Below are 21,673 nucleotides of genomic sequence, written 5' to 3'. Positions count from 1 at the left end.
GCCTAAAGTTTGGACTTTGGGTAATGATGATGTATCAGTGTAGGTTCATCAACTGTAACAGTTGTACCACTCCAGTATAGAATGTTTTTTTTTCTTGTTTGTTTTTTTTTAAATTTTGTTTTATTTCTTAAAGTATTACAAAGAGTATTACATATGTCTCCTTTTTCCCCCCCTTGACATTCCCCCGGCCTCCCCTGTGTGTGTGTGTGTGTGGGGGGGGGGGTGCAGGGGATATATAGGAACTCTGTACTTTTTACTCAATTTTGCTGTAATTTAAAACTACTCTAAAAAAAATTAAGTCTATTTAGAATGAAGTAAATGAATATTAAGATCTAATAAAAAAAATCCTCAAAAACATCCTGAATATCATTCTCCAATCTAGGCTGATACTAAATCAAAGTCATATTCAATTGGTTCTTAAACTTATCAGCCTTAAGATAAGCATCCAGTACTTCAGAGATGATCAAATGTACTGATCCTCCGTAGCAATGTACTTAATAAGTGACAAACCATTATTACATCTACTTGATAGTCCCTAAATCATGACATGATTAATTCTAGACATGCTAGGCATATACTCTCTCTCCCCAGTATACTGGCTAGCTCCCTTCATTAAAAGGAAATTCAAAATCAAAAAAATAAATAAAGACCTGAACAACCAAAATAATTAAAATTACCAATATAAAGGAGCAGAATTTAGACTCAGTTCCTTCCAGAGCAGGGTTCTTTCAAATGGAGTTCTTGCCTAATTACCTGAGCTGCCATATATACTTAGGCAAATTATTGGCTACATAAGTCAGGAGGACAGTAGGCAAACAGGGACTGAAGCCCAGATTGTACGCCACTGGCCATCTTGTGCCTGGTCAAGAGCTTTGTCTGCCCAAGGAAGGTCTCATTTTTACATTTTCACAAGAAGCTGCACACTAAGCAAGCTACGGGCCTGTGCAGCTGCATTGCCCAGAGTAGGCACCTCTGATGTGCGCAGACTCATCTTATGAGGAAGTAACCGCCCAGTTATGAAAGAGAATTTTAATTTTAGTGTTAATTCAGCAAGGATAAAACAGGCTCTCCTGTTATCTATGACATGGCAGGTGGAATTCCTTATGTTTTGGACAAGAAAGCCCTTAATGCCTTTTAAAATCTGTATTCAGACTGTAATAGGACTTGTTCACCCAGTTGTTATCAAAGCTGCTTAACTTTTGTTTGATGTTTGTTATGTTTTGTTTTTGTACAAATGGTTGTGTCAAACACTTTGTCAAAATGTAAAAACACTCCGTGTTAGCACATTGGCAACAAATATGCTTGATCTTTGCCTTCTCCCTGCCCTCCCTCCATCACTGACTCTCCTGATCCACACCAAGCCAAAAGCTGTCTTGTCAAAATGTAAAGGAACTCATTTATACCACAAAGCAATACATGCAACCAAGAGTTCTCCATAGTTCTACCCAACTTGATCCCTTCCTAAGACACAGAATGTTGGCAATGGGATAAAGGCTCAGAATGGAGTGAGAATATAATTTTTCACATGTTATTTAATAATATATTTTTCAAAGATAAAATTTAGATTTTTTTTAAAAAAAAAGCCAGGTAAAGGTGCTCCCAAATCACAATTTCTATGCTGAAAGCCCAGTTCAATAATCAGACTGAAAACAGAATTTAGTAATTCTAACATCTCAGCTTGTTCCCCATTTGTTCAACTGATAATATTTTTGAGGTTTTAAACAAGAAAGAAGGGATAGTTCTGTGTTGCATATGTTATTACACATACAGCATCAATTCTCTCTCTGAATGGAAAGCTACGAGGCTATTGCTCAGTGCCTTAAGCAGAGACTGCCATGAGCACCTGGAGTGACAGGTCAGAGGCAGCATCCTTTCCCCATGGACTTCTGCCAGAGAAGGTCCCAGCACACTTACCTTTGGGTTCTTGTGATTCATCATCACTATCCGAGCTATCATTGCTCACAATGTGCTTTGCTGTAATATTTTCTGTGGAAAGAAAGCAAAAACAATTAAAGGATTTCAGGTGCCAAGACTCACAATTAAATTTACTATATGGGGGCCTGGCTAGTGTGGGTCAGTGGTTGAGCATTGACCTATAAACCAGGAGGTCACAGTTCAATTCCCAGTCAGGGCACATGCCCAGTTTGCAGGCTGGATCCCCAGCAGGCTCCAGGAGGCAGCTGATCAATGATTCTCTATCATCATTGATGTTTCTATCTCTCTTTCCCTCTCCCTTCTCTCTGAAATCACTTAAAATATATAAATTTACCATATGGAAGTAACCTCAGCAAACCCACAGAGTGAGACCTGCTAGATTACTAGAATAAATTTAGATCAATAATTGGCATGAATTTAGATCAATTTTTCATTGGAAATTAAAATTTCCCAGGAGAGGAAAAGTTAATTTAAATTTTATTCATTCATGATTTAAAGGGAAGAATTTTTGTTTATCTTAATTCTGACAGAATGAATAGCTTGATTATAGGAAGCTTCTCATTATACAAAAGTATTTTTTTTTCTTTAATCAAATATGCTTAAGTGGTATTTGTGAAGAAGGTAAATGCAAGGTGAACCCAAAATCTACAGGGGGCTATTTCATCAAAATATATGAAAGCGACTAATATAAGGTATCTTTTAATTTCAATAACACTGAAAATTTTCTGTTGAAATGTGCCTTTTGTGCTGAGAATTTGTGCTTCCTCAGAACATAGTAAGAGAGTAGTTTTAAAAACTAAAATAGAAACTACAAATACTTAAAACAACAACAGGAGTAAAAGCTATAACAATAACTAGTCTTTTTTTCAAGTAAAAAGCACCGAAATTATAGGTACATAAACCATTCTTTTTAATCATCATTCATAGAAAAATCAAAACTCCTTTGGACACATATAAAACCACTCTCTATATAGTAACTTATTTTTTCTTCCATTAGTCAATCAACTTTTTTAAGAAACTGACTCCAAATTCATAATTTTTAGTAATAGAATCATTTGGGGGCTTTAAACTCTAGATTATATAATTAAAGGGATAATAAATGCTTGAAGCAGTAGATTGACTTTTTAATTTTTAGATTTCTTTCATTTTACTGGTAATATCACACATATGAAATTCATTAAAGGAAAATATTCTCTGGCTAACATTATTATTCATTTCATGACTATTACAGAAAGTACTAGTAATTTTGTTGTAGAGAAGAGGGGGCATATAAGTAATGGTCCATTCCAGTGTTATATGCATTAGGTGTCTTTTAGGCAGGACAACATTTTCTTTCTTTAAACATTTTTGGGGTCATATTTGATACTATCATTTAAGAAGATGGTTTGCAAAATATTGCCTTCTTCATAAGGAAATTTTTATGATATAAATAACTAAATATTCTAAATGTATCTATTTCATTTTGCTTTATCTGATTGTGGTCCAATGTACCTTTAAGTCTTCCTTTAGAAGGGGGTGGGGAAACAAACACCCTTTAAGAGGTAGACTTCGGTTGGCCAGCAGATGAAAGAGCCACCAGGAGTCTTCCGATTCCCCCTCAGTCACCTCTCTGGTCTCATTTCTGGAAACCCTTCTGTAATCTGAGGTAACAGGCATCCTGCTGACCAGGGTTCTCAAGTTCACCATAATCCCCCTAAGTCTGACACACAGAACAAGTAAATAAACTGCCAAACAACTGGCCTCAAAGGGGATGCCTCACACCAAAGAATATTCTCAAGATGATTTAGTGTAAACAGTCTCCTTTTCCTTGGCCTCCAGCCATTGTCGCACCCACCTTCAGATGTGTTATTTCAGTCCTATTCTCTTCCTGCCTTTGGAGCGGAAAAATAACAAGCCTTGGGTTTATCTGGATTATTCAACAGATAAAGTGTACAGAGAAGCAAGCCCCGTAATCTGTGGTACTTTCATTCTTTCCTCTTTTTCCCCCTCTGAAATCTTCACATCATTCAGAGAAGAGTTAGTCATTTCCACAAAATTGGAGTTGATAATATCTGGGATTTAATGATCATTTACATAAGTGAAGTCAGAACATTTCAGCAGTATACACTCTGCCTTGTTGTCACCCTTAGAGAATGTGGCTCTGCAGTTAAGTAATGGACATACTATTCCTAGGAAAAATTTAGGCTGATTCAACCAACTTACCGGTAACTTTAGAAATTAAAATTTTTATGCTGATTTAATTTTCTCTATGTATACATGTTAATGCGATTTATCAATAGAGCATCGTTATCAATTTAAGCACATTTTTACAATACCTAATTCTTCCTCCATTGTGGAACCTTTATTTTGTGAGCTGGAAACTCCCAAGACTCTGTTGAACAATATAGAAAAGGCACTGCCCCAGACACCTATAATAAAGCAACAACAGAGAATAACTTAGAATGCACCAGAGTTTAAAACTGTCAGACAAACTAGTGGTAGGTTTTGACCACTTACCCATTAAGAAATGCAAGGGGTTTTCTTCATATTTCGTTACAACTTTCCCCATAAAAAATTTGCTTCCAAATAAGTCAGGAGTCATGAAAGTACCATATTTTGCCATGCCGATCTCATATGGAGTAAATTCAACCCAATCTGAAAACATTAAAAAAATTCAATCCATTCATAGAAAATATTACAGAAATGTGCACAGTTATAGATCACTTCAACAGTGATTATTCTCATTAATTTATTTAAAATATTTTTTAAAAAATTAAGCACATGCCTATTATGTATATGGCCTTGTCTAGAAGTTGGATGGGGGAGGGAACTAATCCTATATAAGAAAAGGCTAAATGCAAATAGACTGAACGGAGGAATGACCGGTCACTACGCGCACTGACCACCAGGGGGGAGATGCTCGTAGGAGATGCCCCCTGGTGGTCAGTGCAGCCAGAAGCCCTGAGCCAGGCTCACAGCTGGCGAGCATGCAAGTGGCAGTCGGACATCTCCTGAGGGTTCCCAGACTGTGGACTGCAAGAGGACCCAGGCCTGGCAGGGCCCCCCAGTGAAGTGCACGGATTTCCTGCACCAGGCCTCTATTGGATGAATAAGATACACAAACACAAAAGGGTCCCTTCTAATTTGCACAAATCGAGTAACCTTTTGCATTTAAAAACTCAGACATCTTTTATAAGTCCATGTGAATTCTAAAGAGTGAAAAACTTGAAAACTGCTGACTCAGATTTAAAATCCATGAAGGAGACAGAAGAAATTAAATTTTTCTGGTAATGCAAGCAGATTATGAAAATGGAGTGTTTCTAACATTTGCCTTTTCGTCATCTTTTAATTTTGCTCCTTAACCATTATACAACTGACCCGATTAAAATGCCAAGGTTTTTTTGTGTTCTCTCTCTCTCTCTCTCTCTCTCTCTCTCTCTCTCTATATATATATATATATATATATATATATTATTGGTTTCAGAGAGGAATGGGGAGGGAGAGAGAGAGAAGCATTAATGATGAGAGAGAATCATTGATTGGCTGCCTCCTGCATGCCCCCTACTAAGGATCGAGCCCACAACCCAGGCATGTGCCCTTGACCAGAATTGAACCTGGGACCTTTCAGTCCACAGACCGATGTTCTATCCACTGAGCCAAACCAGCTAGGGCTCAATGCCAAGTTTTTATGTTGAATGTCTCAAGAAACACAAGGCAGAGGGTCAATAGAGTATACTTTCTAAGAGCTGAGGCTCTGGAGCCAGAGCCCTGGATTCAAATCCCACTCTTCTGCTTACTAACTGTGCAATCTTGTGTAGATTATTTGTGTTCTCTGTGTTTTAGTTCCCTAATCTGTAAAATGTGAATAAAAACAGCAGAAAGTTTGTAGAATTATTGTGAGGATCTGAGTTAAGAAATGCGAAGAGCCCAGAAGGCATAGCACATTTTAATCACGAAATAAATGGTGGCCAAATTATACTTCTGTATGTCCATGGCTACAATATGTCTAATTATTGTCTCAATCCTAATGTATCAAAAAAGAGTTCTAAGTTTCTGATTTCCACTTCTTGCATTTGCCGCTCTCTCAGTCTTCCCCTTCTTGGGAAATAGTACTACCTTTCATATATTCACTGTTCGTACTTTAAAATTATCCTTGATTGTTCTCTTTCCCTTATATTTCACATACAAAATATCAACTTCTGTAGGCTCTATCATCAGATATGGTTAGGAACTGGCCACTTATCCATTTGTCCACCACAACCATTCTGTCCAACCCACCATATTCTCTCCCCTGCGTCTCCACAACAGCCTCCTAAAATGTCTCTTCTCTATTCCCTTACTACCTTTTTTATACCCTGTAGCCAGAAAGAATTCTTAAAAATCTAAGTCACAGCACACTGATGCCAGTTGAAAGCTTTCCACTGACCTCCCATTACACTGAAAATAAACACATGGCCAGCAAGGCTTCATGATGGTCTGGCTCATGCTCCCTGTCTGACCACATGCCCTAACCAATCACCTGTCACGTTTTGTCTCGCTTCACCACGTCAGTCACACAAGCCTTCTTAATGGTCCCCATAGAGACCAAGCTCATTCCCACCCTGGTGCCTTCATGCTTGCTACTCCCTTCTGCAATTATAAGGCTGCTTCTTAGTAACCTTTAGTTCAAGGTCTTTGTTACCATCCTCCTTTATGTCCCACCACCACCCACCCCTGTATCACCAATAACCCTCTGCCCTCCTTATTTTTCTTTAATTTTTCCTTTCTGATATTATAACATGACTATATATGCCTTACTCAACAATCCCAAATTCAAACAACTCCAAAATCCACACGGTTTTTTTGCTATCCATTTCGGTGGTAAAATCTGGCCTGAATTCATTCTATTAAAAAAAAAAAAGTCTTAAAATGATGTGAGGCAGAATATTTATTTAGCCCACTCAATCTAAATATTGATACATTCTCCTGGAGAAATCACTCTCTTTAATTATAAGACCCCAATGAGAATATTATGCAATATACACTTTAAGTATTTTTTAAACTTTAACATCTAAAATATTCTGAATTCCAAAATATCCATCCCCAAAGTGTTGGAAAAGGAATGGTGGATGTCTATGATTTACTCAGCTGAAATTCTACTTTTGTGAAGGAGATAATGAAATCACAATTGTGATGACAACACATTTATAGCTCAAGCAAGGCCAAGGGCACATATACCCTTTACCAGACAGTGGTATGTTTCATAGTGATTTACAAGGAGTTAGCATGACATGACTAGTGATGAATCAGGGGCCGTTAGGAAAATTCTATATCACCAAAGTAATTTCCTATCTCTGAATTTCACATCCCTATCTTGGGTACTGACGCATAATAATTTCTCTAGCGATCTGTTCTGTATTAATGCTGTGGCTTGTGCCCATGATAATTATAGACTTTCTCAAGAGGGAAGATTTGCTGCCTAAACCTTCCTTAAGAACTTGCCATGGCGGCATTTGACTATTATTCCTTTGCTGTTAGCCCATACACTTCAAATGCGAACCTTTCTGCTGCACCTCCCTCCACCTGTTTCCAGCTTCCTGGGGCGCTTGGGTATGCGGTCATCACATCCCGCTATCATTGCCGGGAAAAGAATTCATCACTTCCCCTCCCTGTCTAGCTCAGCTGCTTCTGTAAATCACGTTATCACAGACCAGGAAAAAAAAATTCTTTTAAGTGAAAACGCACTCACATTGAATCATCAGCACATCTCACCTGTCACCCTCAGGCTTTTCACTCTTATCTTCTCCTCTCTTTCCTTATCAGAATCTCCCTAGTTTCAGGACCTTATTACAAAAACACAGTGATATCATGGCTTCCAGTTTCTACCTTTGCCAATCAACCCACGTGAATCACCAAAAGACACTTTTCAAAAAACACTACATAAAGAGTTATATTGCTCTTCCCCAAAGCACTATTTCCCATTATCATCATAACTGAATAAAAGCATTCCTGCCTGAAATTCAGATTTTCTACTGTTTTGTACTAATGGTTTTCCTAAATGTACCACCTACGCTTCACCAGTTCATACCAAGGCTACTGTTTTTTAATCGCTCCCCAAAGCATACCTTCGGCTTCCCTTCTGAGCATTTCCTCATACTGTTTTACTCAAAGATGACTTTTCACCTCTGTATGATGGATCTTTCCATGAGGTCATTTCTATGACTATACTAAATATCTTTGATAACTTACACTTATGTCAGCTCTACACACTTTGACGGACAATATTCTATGTGTATGGCTCATTAATTTTTTATATTTTATTTTTGTCTTGTTAATGGGATTGTACCACAGTTCTACTCCTTTAGTGTCTGTGAAAGAACTTAACCTGATGTTGAGTCCGTAAGTTGTGCTCAGTAAATGCAATTTACTGACCAGTGGATATTTGGAAAATGAAAGTTGTAAATCCCGTAGGCAGTGTAGTGAAGTGGAGGAGTCAAAAATATTTAATAATTTAAACAACTAATGTTTATTTGTTTAAAATCTTCAAAAAAGGGGGAAATGTTTAAAATTATTCTAAGAGGGAAGAAAAACATTCTCTGATATTGTTGAAGTAAAGTTGGTAACACTTCTGTAAGCTAATAAGCTTCTTTGATTTTTTAAAAATAAAATGCAGATATTTCCCCTTTTCCCCCTTGAATATCCATTTTTCATCTTAGAAAATTTCAAAGGCATAAAGCATAGACATGACTCCACCTTTTTTTCCCCCTCAATAACTCAAGTGACTTAAACCTTCATGACGTGCATCTTTGAATGTCTTATCTAGGTTTAAGATCCACTTAACTGGTGTTTGATGGCTTTGTCCAACTCTGTTGGAAGAAACAGCTTGAACCTCCTTATCACAAAAGCTTAACAATGAAGGTTAATGGTGTATCTCTTATCTCAGTAACAACATGGAAGCTAGGCAGATGGCCCAAATCACACATATCTAGGTTCTAAGACTACTAATGGAACATAAAACAGCTTTTTCTTACTCTGGGTGAAAAATCCTAAATAGTCACTTACTGAAATATAATTAAATCTTTAATTATGTTAGTCAGACTTTCTGTTGAGAATGGCAGTTGATTAAAAGTTCAGAATAAAAAGACTCTGAAATCATAATTATCATAATAAGTGATTAACCTATTATATTTTTACTAGAGGCTCAGTGCACGAAATTTGTGCATGGGTAGGGTCCCTAGCGGCTGCTGGCTACCAGCCGGGGTGCCTCCCTTCCCCCAGCCACCTGCCACTGCCGCCGGCTCCGCCCCCTGATTGAACTCCCGGTCAAATTCTGGGTCGAGGGGATAATTTGCATATTAGACTTTTATTATATAGAATGTTTTTTATCATATTCAGTGGCATGCATATCTTATGAGATTGTCGTAATGGCTCTGTAAATAAACCTTTTTTTAAATAATGAGGAAAATAAGAATCAAAGAAGTTAAATGACCCGCTCAAGTTATTTCATCTTAGAGGACAAGAGTTCCAAATTAGATTAGTGCTTGTTTGACCATATCATTGTTTCTGGGGTGAAAGATGACTTATTTGGCTATGCACAGATTTGACTAGCATGCTACTGGTATTTATTAGCCAATTTCCAAACATTACAAGACATCACAAGACAACAGCTATGGGAAAGCAAAAAACAAACAAAACAAAAATGATTTAATCCTGGAACTTACTTTTTTGTGTGATAAAAAATCCCTATGAACTCCATTACAGTCAAAGTGTGGTTCCTTATTGTTGCTGAGCACACCATGGTTACTGTAGACTCCTACTGCATTGCCTTACTCTCATTAATATTCAAATGTATTTCTTATACAAATCCTATTCATCTTTAAGATGAAGACGTCTGACTTTTGTCATACAGATTTCATAGAACACTCTAACTTGTTAAGATTTATTGAAACTTAAATATATTACATACTTTATCTCATTTATTTAGTGAAACACTATGAAGAGAGTCTCAGTGTTTTGACAGATGAGGAAACTGAGGCTAAAAGATGGTATGGAACTTAGTCAAGAGAACAGGGCATAGTAACATTCTGTTCTTTCTTGGGCCTTAACATCTTTAATAATTATTGTACATTTCTCAAACAGGTTATAAGTTGTTATAGAACAGGGGCAATGTTCTTTGGTGGGAAAGGGTTGTTCTAGCTTAGCCCTGGCATGCTACATTCTACATAGTCAGCAATCAAAGGACTTTTGAGACCAAGTCTCAGCTCTGCTATTTACTTTCCATGGCAATGTGCAAATCATTTAATGTTTTATTTTTTCTGATATTTTTTTTCTTTTGTGAAGCATTGCTAAAAATATCTCCCTCCCTGATTTGTAGTAAAGGTTGAATAAGATAATACATAGAAATGCTTTCTGAACCATAAGCATGATAAACATTTTAGTCAATATCATTGATCAACAGTGGTTCCTGATGCATCACTTTTTATAAACTACTTAAAATTCTTGCCTGAGAATAATCAGTTGAGGACAAAAAGTGAGAACTGATAAAACTGCAAAAGGATTGTGGATATGAATTTGTTAATTACATGCCATTCACAGTGATTTTTTTAAGCTCATTGTGTGTGAATGATGTCACTAAGATACTTTTCCTTAAAATACAAGAAACCTTACCAGCCACAGCCAGAAATGCTATCACACTGCAGAGCGGAATGGGCAGAGGCCCCCAGAACTATGTCACAAAATTTTAGAGCACAGAACAAGAAGTGAAGCTCCCGAAGAAACACGTGTTTACATCTGAGACTTAATGAAATGAGGCATTTTGTTCACCAGCTGCCACAGTATAGATTAGTACATTTCAGGTGCTGAATTATAAAAATTAACATGTATCATATTACCTAATTTAATAAAAATTCCAGCAGCAAGCAAGAGAATGTGCATTGCCTGAAAGCACTAGGCATACTACCCTGTTGAACAGCTTTTAGAAATGAGTAATTAAAATTGAATGATTGATTATATTTATGATTTACTTTTTAGCATTTATTTTTTAGTTCACTAATACCAATGAAGATATATTAGTAACCGGTTTTCTGGAATATTCTGTACTACCAGAAAATTATCTAGCTTTATATTTTCAAATGTTTTTATGCTACAGAAAATATATTAAAATAAGCAACTGAAATGGCTTCCTCTACAGAAAATCATTGGAAGCCACAGTTCAAAGGTTCCCGGAAATGTTCTGAAAGAGTAAGCGACATACCTGCAAACATCAGTTCTGAAACATCGGGCTTGACATGCAGACAGGTGAAAAGAGGTAAAGGACATTGGGCCGTATTGACTTTTTCCTTCAAACTACTCAAGGTCATGTTCATTCTCTGTCCACATAAGAAAAAAAGAAATGGCTTAAATATACAAACAGATACAGGTAGAAAACCATTTAAAATAGTACTTCCAGGCTGGTGTGGCACAGTGGTTGAATGTTGACCTATGAACCAGGAGGTCATTGTTTGATCCCCAGTCAAGGCAAGTGCCTGGGGTTGTGGGCTCGATACCCAATAGGGGGTGTGCAGGAGGCAGCCGATCAATGATTCTTTCTCATCATTGATGTTTCTATCTCTCTCTCCCTCTCCCTTCTTCTCTGAAATAAATAAAAATGTATTTTAAAAAATAGTATTTCCAATAAAGACACTTAAATTTTTTATAATAAAAATAATTCTTATTACTCGAAGAAATCTCTGGGTCATGAATAAACAAAAAGAAACCTCTTTGAAAGTAATTGCCTTCATTCTAAAAACAACCAAAACTCAAGGGACTATGCCTACTTTTGAAGTGGAGAAATATTTGGCAGCTATGGAGCCCAGAAAGAATTTAGCCCCTGGCACAGATTCTGTCTCCCTGCTTTATCTTCCGATGAAATGTCACACTGTGGTCATTAAATGAGTTTGTTCTGAATGATTTATTTTGTTTTCTGACTGTCCAGACAACCTCCATTTTCCCCCTACCATTAAAATATTTCTTGCATTCTTCTCCTTATCTAAAAAGCTTGCCATTTAGAGGAATGGCCAGTTAAGAGTTAAAGATATACTTTTCTTTCCAAAGCAAAGGCATACAAAATACTCCCCTACATCGAAACTGATATACAAAATGAATCAGTAAGCTCTAGTTTGAAATGTAGAAGAGTTTTATCTGGCAGGAACTATGTGCTCTCAGTACACAGTGTTGATAAGATAAGTTGAATCATATTTAGTTTTATTTAAAACATTATGACAAACATAGTCTATTGCATTCAAAGGATTATAGGTTGAGCTATAGCTTACATTGCGAATTAGTGTTTCTCCTATTAACATCCCAAAGATATCAGCAAAGGTGACAGGTTGTCCGGACCTTTTCTTCTTCCATAAAGACTCAATATATCTTTTAACTTTCTGTGGTGTGAGAAGTAAAAGGGGGTTGTGGCTAACATTTTTCATTAGCTCTTCATTAATCTCTTCTGGCCCTTTCTCTGGGAAATCTGGGTGAGAATATAAGGTTGACATATACCTGTAAAGAAAACAAAAGACAATTCATAAAGAGGAAGGGCATTACATAATCCCCAAAGAAAGCAGGCATTCTCTGGCATAAGAAAAATAAAGGATGGTAGAGTTGGTTAACTTAATTAGCTGATTGATCCTATTAACCCATTTAAGGAAAGAATGAGTAAATCAGAAAGAAGCTGGTCTTCAGTGGAAGCGAAGTAGAGGTCTCAGAGGAAACACTGGATTTCCCATGCACAGTCCAGAGGGGAGGATTCCCTACTGGCCTACTGTCCACTGTCTAGTCTCTAGGAATGGGCATCTCCAGCAGACTACCAGAGACTGATGACACAACACACTGGAGTCATGAAAATTAAATGACTTGTCTGGATATAATTAATACTAGTCAAGCAATTTGATGATTTGACCTTCAATGATGCTGTACGATTACTGTGAATGTCTAAGGCTGACAAATGTGGTTTTTAATCATCCACTGGCCAACTAGGCAGAATCCCAAGACTCGCCAATGGTAGGTCTCAGAATTTCTGAGGACACAAATCTGATGATTTGCTTTCTTGTGAAGATTCTTGGCCATTAGCCAGAGGAATTCCTGAAATATTCATCAGTTTAATGAATTGGGCCCCACAGTCTATAGATAGCTGATCTCATTTCTCTGTAGATGGTATTACCATACACATGCCAGTCCACATCCAATAACCTCTTATGATGCTACATATGAATAGCTGTACTGAGTTGAGCTGAGGAAGAGAACACAGGATTACTGTCCTGATTCTCTTAATTCACTCATGTTGGTTCTCCTGGTTGGCTAATATATATTTAATGAATAACAAGTATCATCCAAAAACAATTTTAGAAATAATTATCCTAAAGGTAGTAGCAGTTACAAGAAAGCTTTTGTTCTACATAAAATTCTCTTTTGTGATCGCAGAAAACTTATTGGGAGGTCCAGGTCTTCTCCAGACACTTCCGTATTACCTCATTCTCGTGCCAAGTCATGGTCATGGATCAGCCCAATATAAACTTACACAACACAGAGTGTAATTTGTTTTTTTAATTCTTTCCAAATTCCTTCCTTTGAACTTTTTACCTCTTCACTTGTAATTTTCAAGAGAGAATGGTTACATGAATCATCTGGACCACCTCTTCCACCTCTTCTTCCGTCCCAGGAAGTGTCTCTTCTCTCCAGGGTTAACAGCTTTTGTGCTTTCTATCTTGTCCTGTCCTGTCCTGTCTTCACCTGAATCTTTTTCTATCCATGATCCATCTATTTCTTTTTTAAAAAAATATATTTTTATTGGTTTCAGAGAGGAAGGGAGAGGGAGAGAGATAGAAACATCAATGATGACAGAGAATCATTTATCGGCTGCCTCCTGCATGTCCCCAGTACCCGGGCATGTGCCCTTGCCTGGAATCAAACCCAGGACCCTTCAGTTCTCAGGCTGACGCTCTATCCACTGAGCCAAACCGGTTAGGGCCACCTATTTCTCTATCTTTCATCTATTGGTCTACACTATTTCCTTCATCTCACACTTGTACAAAAATGCTCAAATCTCTTAAATTCTGAAAACAAAACAAAAACCTTTCTCTGGTTCTATATTGCCCTTGTTGAACTAATATGTTCATGTTTCACCTTTTTTCCTTTCATCTTCTATTTGTTTGTTATTTGTAATTTCATGATCAAATGTCTCCTTTATTTACTATATCTAGTGACTCTTGCTAAAACCACTCATGATATCCAAACTCAGTTCTAAACTAAGCTTCGCTCAGATTTTTACTCTATTAAAATGCCCACTACTTCATAAAACACTCTTCACCCTCGACCTCTGGAACTCATCTTTCAGTTGATTCTCTTTTCTGACGGCTACTTTGCATTGTCCATTAAAGTTATCTTCCTTTTTTTGGTCCATTAACTTTCGAATGTTCTAGAGTTTCATGAATTAAATTACTGGTGGTAATAACTGAAGTGATAGAAGGTGCTCAAATTACCAAGGGAGGATGTGTAGCTATAATAAAATGGAAGGCAGGTCCTGGAGGAAAGCTCCCATTAAGGAGAAGAGCAGCCGAAGCAGTACAGACAATGTGGAGGAGAGAACAACCAGAGAGGATACAACCAACTCAAAAAGTTGTGGTGGGAGGGATTTGACAAAGGGACCCCTCAGTGTTGAAACATCTCAACCTCCAACCTCATCCTCCATGACGCCCCCAAAATCAAGAGGAATAAGAACTTCAAAAGGCACCACCATAGTTGGAAATTAGGTGGTTTCTGCATGAAAATCGATTAGTAAGGATTTAAGGAGTGAATGGCCTTTCAGGAAATGGAATAAATAAGAGAAGGCGAATCAGTTAGACATTGAAAGATAGAGTAGGAGTTTATGTATACATATGTAAATATGTGGGCTTTAATATTTAAATGATCGACCTGTAATATTTAAAGCTCCCTTTAACATTTTGCAGGACTTGTTTTCAGAACTCTGTCAGGAGAATGTAAGATGTTTCCCCAAATCTACAACCAAAGCAATTACTGAAGCTCTAATTAAGCCCGCACACTATCTTAGCCCTAAATCAGCACTCAAGGCCTAGTCTTTCCTTATGACAGGGGTTTAAGAAATTAAGCTTCTTGCAATGTTTTAGTCAGTGATGGACCACAGGGATCTAACAGATAGTGAACATGGAGAATGAACTCCCCCAAGAGGAGTAACAAAATGCCTGAATAGGTGAATTAATCTAAGGGTCCAAATTTTTCCCCTTACATACTCATTAAACAGGCAGGTGTCTGCTCTTTCCTTCAAGGAAAAGAATAATGATGGGCTACACCCTTGTTTCAAAAGAGAGAAATTATTTTAAGGGAACATACCAAGAAAGTGGCAACCACGGGTCTAGGTTTTTGTTTTTAGGCTAAAGAATCTGGTTCAAGATGTTTAAGAAACTATAGATTCTTTAAATGTGAACTTCTATGTAGAATGAACAGCTGTCAGGAGAAGGCTATGGTTTAGTTAAAAGATTCCTAGAATAGGGAATCAAAGCCTGGGTTTATATACTGGCTCTGTGAGTAATCTTGGACAAATCCCTTGGTTTCTGAGTCAAATTTTTTGAAAAAATGATAGAAAGCTACTACCCATGTCACAGGCTGAGAAGGCACTGACATTTTAAAATGCTAGACATATATAATACAATATTATGACAGATAGGCTTTACTATGGCTGAGTGACTAAACAGCCTTAAAAGTCAAAGTCAGACATGTGTAATAAGGTGACACCTTTATTTGAGACGTCTAAGCAAGGAATGATGTTTGATGTTCAGTGTGCTTATGTGAGGTAGGCAAACCAAAATGTATGTAGTCTCTTCTGAAAATGTTCCTATACTTAGAAAAGTGAATCTTTGGTGTACAAATATTGTATATATACGTAAATGTGTTATTACTCTCTATCCAAGTTTAACTGAGCTTAAATACATTTAAAGGATTGATTTCATAATTAGTTAAATACAAATCAGTGAAATTTATTGAATTCCTGCAGTCAAAAGTTGTTTTCCTTCTTCTGTATATAAAGGTTTCATTCTATTTGCCCTAAAGAAGAATATGAATACCTAGTGAATCATGTAGACTTAGACATAATCACTGAAAGATTGCAATTCAGCAAATTTTGGAAAAATTGAATTAACTATGGGTGGAGTATGTTATTCTACCTCTGTGCTATTTATATATAACTAGGAGCCCAGTGTGCGAAATCGCGTAGCCCACCCACCCACCCACCCGCCGCCCTGCCTTGGCACCCGAACCTCTCCACACAGAGCTCCAGCGGGCCTGGCCCAGCCCCCCGACCCCTCTGGCCTTCTCTGGCTGCTTCAAGCCTGCCCTCAGTCCCTCAAGTCGCCTCAGGCTGGTCCCGCCTTCCCTGGGCGCCTCCACACTTCCTCCTTATCTCTGGAGCAACGCGCGGGCTCCGCCCCATCATGGGGCATGAGGACAGCATGGAAACCTCCCGCCTGCTGCGCTGTGCTCCTTCCCCAGGCAGGTGAGTGGCGGGGTGCTCTGAGTGGGAGCGATGGGTGGCGAAGGACTGGTGAGGGGGGTGCTATGGGCTCTTATCCCCGCTCGCCTGGGCACGGGCACCTCCGGACGCCTCCCTGCTTCCACCCCATCTCTGAGAGCAACACACTGCCGCGTGCACGCAGGCAGCCTCCTCCTCATCGGTTGTGACTGTGACACCGATTAGCATATTACCTCTTTATATATATAGATTATTACAATCAATATATTTTTTAAACTTGTTTCACTGCATTTTATGCTACAAAGAGGCTTAAAGGGAATGGATTTATGGCAAGAGTCCATCATTAGGCATGAACTTGCCTTAAAAAACATATTTAAGCCCTGACCCGTTTGGCTCAGTGGGTGGAGCGTAGGCCTGCGGACTGAAAGGTCCCAGGTTCTATTCCAGTCAAGGGCAGGTACCTTGGTTGCGGGCACATCCCCAGTAGGAGGTGTGCAGGAGGCAGCTGATCGATGTTTCTCTCTCATCGATGTTTCTAACTCTCTATCCCTCTCCCTTCCTCTCTGTAAAAAGTCAATAAAATATAATTTAAAAAAACATATTTAAGATGTAAATTATTGCATCAAGCTGGAACATTTCAATAATTCAAAGTTAATGTCCACTTTTCTAAAACTCCTTTCCCCCCCCCTAATATTTCAGGTAGATAAATGCTAAACATTTAGGATAATAAAACTAAGATCTAAAACGTATACTAACCACGTGGAGCCAGAAAGACCAGCGATGTAGGTAGCACAATCTAAAATTCCGGATTCATACAGTGCCTCTATCACACCGGAGAATCCCACCATGGCTCGGAAACCCCCACCTGAGCCCAGTATGGCCACCACAGGCACCTGGAATGACAAAGCACAGATCATTTGCAAAGTAATTTACAAAATATATTTTGGCTTAGTTTCAATTTGTATGTTATATGTTCCACATTTGGCAATAAAGAATTACGTTCACTTACACCATGACAGTGCCTAATTTTTAAAAAGAAAATAATATTTCATATGAAATAATCAAGAATTAATGTATATTACAAAGCAGGTATTATCAAAATGACCAACCAGTTCATTTGATAACAATGACAATCCTCAGCCCTTTGCAGTTTTTGGTTTGCTTTTGAGTGCACTTTTTTAATTTGACCCCATCAAAAATCCCATATGGTGAGCAAAAAAAGGAGTTGTTCATTTTACAGATGGAAATTCCAAAAGGATGATATTACTTGCCTAATATCTATTAGCTGGTAATCTGTAGCGGAGTAAGTACCTGGCCTTCCTGGACGAGAATTCTTATTGCTCCTTTATGCTGACTCATTTCAAAATATATGCCATTATTCAAGCCAGAAAACAGAATTTAATCAACTTAACAAGACCTACAAAAGTTATTGCTTTATTCTTGAATTCATCCAATAAATCTGAGTAAGTGGTCTCTATGTTTCATGGGAGGAATAGGAGAATGTAGTTTATTTGAGATAGAAATATAAAATTATGACAATAAGAATAGGGATAGATATACTCATGAAGCTCTTACTATCACACAGGAACTGTTCTTCGTGTTTTACAGAAATTGACTCATTTAATCTTTTAAAAATCCCTATGATGTTTCCATTTTATAGATGAGGAATTGAAGGCACTTGGAACTAAGACCCTGAAAACTTGTTCAGGGTCAGCAACCAATTAGGTAGCAGAGTCAGGAGTCGAACCCCAGGCTCCTGCATCCAGGCTTGTGCTAGTGTGCATAGCACACAGGCTAGGAATGCGTGAGGTCCAGAAGGTATGGTCAGTTGCAATCAGAGGAATTAGAGTGGAGGAGAAGCTGCACAAACAAAGGGGAAACCTGAGCTTAACTTTTAATGCAGTTACGCAACAGGGAGGGATGTAGACAGGGAAGGAGGCTGTTCTGGAAATAAAAGCAACATGAGCCAATGGAGGGTTTTTGCCGTAAAAATGGAGAAGCACAGGCTGCCTGTAACATGACTAAAGCACAAGAGTGTTTGTGTGAAGAGGAAGAGAATGTTATTTCTTTTTTGTGGTCCCAAACCACTATTGCCTAAGATAGCAGGTTTTTTTCTCTACCCTAAGGCACCAGTGCTCAAAGTATGCATAGCTTTCAGGGGGTCCACAAAGTCAAACTATTTTTATACTAACACTAAGGTGTTATTTGCCCTTTTTCATTCTCATTCTCTCATGAGTGTGTGATAGAGTTTTCCAGAGACCACATGTTGTGCAATATAGCAACAGACTGAATTCAAGAGCAATTCAAGAATTCAGCAGTCTTCTGTTAAGTCAAACAATGAAGATGCTTGTAAAAATCGCTCTTCTCACCTTATTTTTGCTTTGGAAAATACTGTTATTTTCATAAAATATGTTATTTATAGTAACATGAAATTGGCTTATTTAAAATACATATTTTAATAAATGTTCTCAGTTGTAGTTTTTAATGTAGTAGATATTTATAGATTTAACCCATATAAACCCAATCTCTTAGAAGTGTCTGATTTTTTTTAAGTGTGTCAAGAATATCTGAGAGCAAAAAGTTTAATAACGACTGCCCTAGGGCATCAGGGACATGGTGAGTGCAATCCAACATCTGGGGAAATCGGAGCCTGCTGAGGACAAGGCAGTGGGGAGACAGGAAGGGAATAGGAAAGAGGAAGCAGAGTGGATGGAAATATCTACTGGACAGACGGAGGCTGGTGCAAAGGTAGAGTCACATTGCTGGGGAGAAGAGTGCATGTTGTTTGACATTGTTTTCCAATAATAATAATTATCAAGGAAAAATTATAAATGGAAGACAGCAGTTAATGGAATGAATGATATCAGATCAAGAAGCAACCCAGAGCTTTTGAAGAGATGAACAAACAAGTTCCATGGTTGGAAGAGCAGAACTTGAACTGAGAGAGGATGCTGTGGCTGGAGTATCTAATTCGAGTTATATCAAAATAGTCATATTGCTATCAGATTTTATTGTCTATATTAGTAACAAAAATCTAATTTTCAAAATAAACATACAAATCACAGAGTGCATGTGCATAGATGAGCTCAAGTACTTTTAACAGTGCCATCTTCTCTCTAATAATCCCACTTTTTTTAATCTTCTTCTGGATGTGAATGGAATATAATGATCCCTTCTCCCCTCTACTCAGAAAGCTAAGCTTATAAACAGGTACATAGAATCAAAGGTACATTTACAAGGAGAACCTTTAACATTTGGTGACCAGATTCAATGTTAGGAGCAAAAGAGGAAGTGTTAGACTGTTAGGGTTTCTAGCTTTGCTCATAGAAGATGTTGCTGTCATTACCAGGAGAGTCAATAATGCAGTTCCTTGACTGGAATCGAACCCAGGACCCTTCAGTCCGAAGGCCAAGGCTCTATCCACTAAGCCAAATCAGCTAGGGCTGTTTTTGTCTTTTTTACAATAGCCATTCTGACATATGTGAGGAGATATCACATGTGGTTTTGATTTGCATTTCCCTAATGATTAATTTTGAGCATCTTTTCATATGTCTGTTGGCCATCTGTATGTCTTCTCTGGAAAAAATATCTATTCAAATCCTTGGATTGTGTTTTTTATGTTGAGTTGTATACATTCTTTATATATTTTGGATAATAATTTCGTACTGGATATGTCATTTGGAAATATCTTCTATTCAGTCAGTTGCCTTTTTTTGTTTTATTTGATTATTTTCTTCACTGTATGAAAATGTTTTAGAGTGATGGAGCTCCATTTGTTTATTTTTGCTTTTGCTGTTTTTGCTAGAGGAGAAATATAAAAAAATATTTCAAAGACTGATGTCAAAAAGTCTACTGCCTGTATTTTCTTCTGGAGTTTCATGGTTTCAGGTCTTATATTTAAGATTTTAATCCATTTTGAGCTTGTTTTTGTAGATGGTGTAAGAAAGTGGTCCAGTTTCATTTTTTTTTTTGCATGTATCTGTCCAGTTTTCCCAACATCATTTATAAAAGAGACAGTCTTTTTCCCCATTGTGTACTCTTGATTCCTTTGTAGAAGATTCATTGACCATATAAGCATGGGTTTATTTCTGGGCTCTTTATTCTGTTCCATTGATCTATGCCTGTTTTTGTACCAGTACCATACTGGTTTGATAACTGTAACCTTGTACTATGGTTTGAAATTAGGGAGTGTGATACCTCCAACTTTGTTCTTCTTTCTAAAGATTGCTTTGGCTATTCAGTGCCTTCTGTGGTTCCACATAAAGTGTCAGGATTATTTGTTCTAGTTCTGTGAAAAAGTGAGGTCCTAACTGGATGCTGTTTGTTTGTTGAAAACTGTAAAGAAGACAGTCATAGTCTCTGCACTGAAAATTGGGTAGAACTGTTCTTTGTGTAATAAGCTTCCACAACAGCATGCTCCTCCAGACCTTACAGATGCCATCAGCAGGACTGAAAAGAAAGTGAGGATCTTGGCAGGAGCGAGGGAAGTGGGAGCTGAAGGCACCCTTGGCCAAGGAGTAAGATAAAAATGGGGAAATGTTACTTGTGTTATGGGAATGGGTGGTGCTGAGTATTTCTAAACTGATTTTTTCTGCCAAGAGAAAAAAGTCTAGACTAAAACCAAACAACAACAACAAATGTTTTAATTCAAGGAATTGCTTCCAAAAACATGAATTTTATATTTTTTAAGAATATCCCAGAGAAAACTATAATTACCTCATTCTCCAACTGTTGCAAAAAAAGAAAAAAAAAGCCAATTTGTATGAATATTAGGCCAAATTTTATTTTTCCAGGAAGACTCCTTTCCGCAAAACAAGGAATACCAAGGGGTGCAATAGCAACTTTTGAGGAGGACAACCTAAGAACAGGCCAACTTGACATCTGCACCAAACTGCCTCACATACATTTCTAACTAAACAGATCAAACTGGACTGTTTTCACCCAAACCTTCTCCTCAACCTGTATCTCCTCCTAAATCCTGATTCTAGGGTTCCTCAATTTTGAGCCCCTGATATCTGTCTTTCTAACCAATTCATCCCATGCATACAATGCCGAGCCACTGCTTAAATCTGTACCCTGATAGGTGCTGGGAATATAAAGGCGAATAACACAGACCCTGTCCTGGTCCTCGTGCAATTTACATTCTAACGGAGAGAACAATCATGAAATGAATAATTTGTACAAGTGATTTTTAAGTATGATTGTGGTGAATGCTAGAAAGATAACGTGCATATTTGTGCCATAAGAGAATATAACTGAGAACTA

At 37.8% G+C, this 21,673-nt stretch overlaps 1 protein-coding gene across 2 annotated transcripts in view; it reads right to left on the bottom strand.

Moving 5' to 3' along the window:
* Nucleotides 1-21,673, bottom strand: part of PLA2G4A (phospholipase A2 group IVA) — a 136,977-nt gene that overhangs the window by 28,865 nt on the left and 86,439 nt on the right. For both annotated transcript variants that reach the window (XM_006089871.3, XM_006089870.3), the window contains 6 exons: nt 17,165-17,301; nt 12,204-12,426; nt 11,147-11,261; nt 4,432-4,569; nt 4,251-4,343; nt 1,915-1,986 (listed from right to left, as the gene is read on the bottom strand). In XM_006089871.3, the coding sequence (XP_006089933.1) occupies nt 1,915-1,986; nt 4,251-4,343; nt 4,432-4,569; nt 11,147-11,261; nt 12,204-12,426; nt 17,165-17,301 (778 nt within the window). The remainder of the gene's footprint in view (nt 1-1,914; nt 1,987-4,250; nt 4,344-4,431; nt 4,570-11,146; nt 11,262-12,203; nt 12,427-17,164; nt 17,302-21,673) is intronic.

This window comes from Myotis lucifugus, unplaced genomic scaffold, assembly GCF_000147115.1.
Source record: "Myotis lucifugus unplaced genomic scaffold, Myoluc2.0 scaffold_65, whole genome shotgun sequence".
In the NCBI taxonomy this organism is placed as follows: domain Eukaryota; kingdom Metazoa; phylum Chordata; class Mammalia; order Chiroptera; family Vespertilionidae; genus Myotis; species Myotis lucifugus.
The sequence above is the reverse complement of the archived record's forward strand: the minus strand, read 5'-3'. Positions and strand labels throughout refer to the sequence as shown.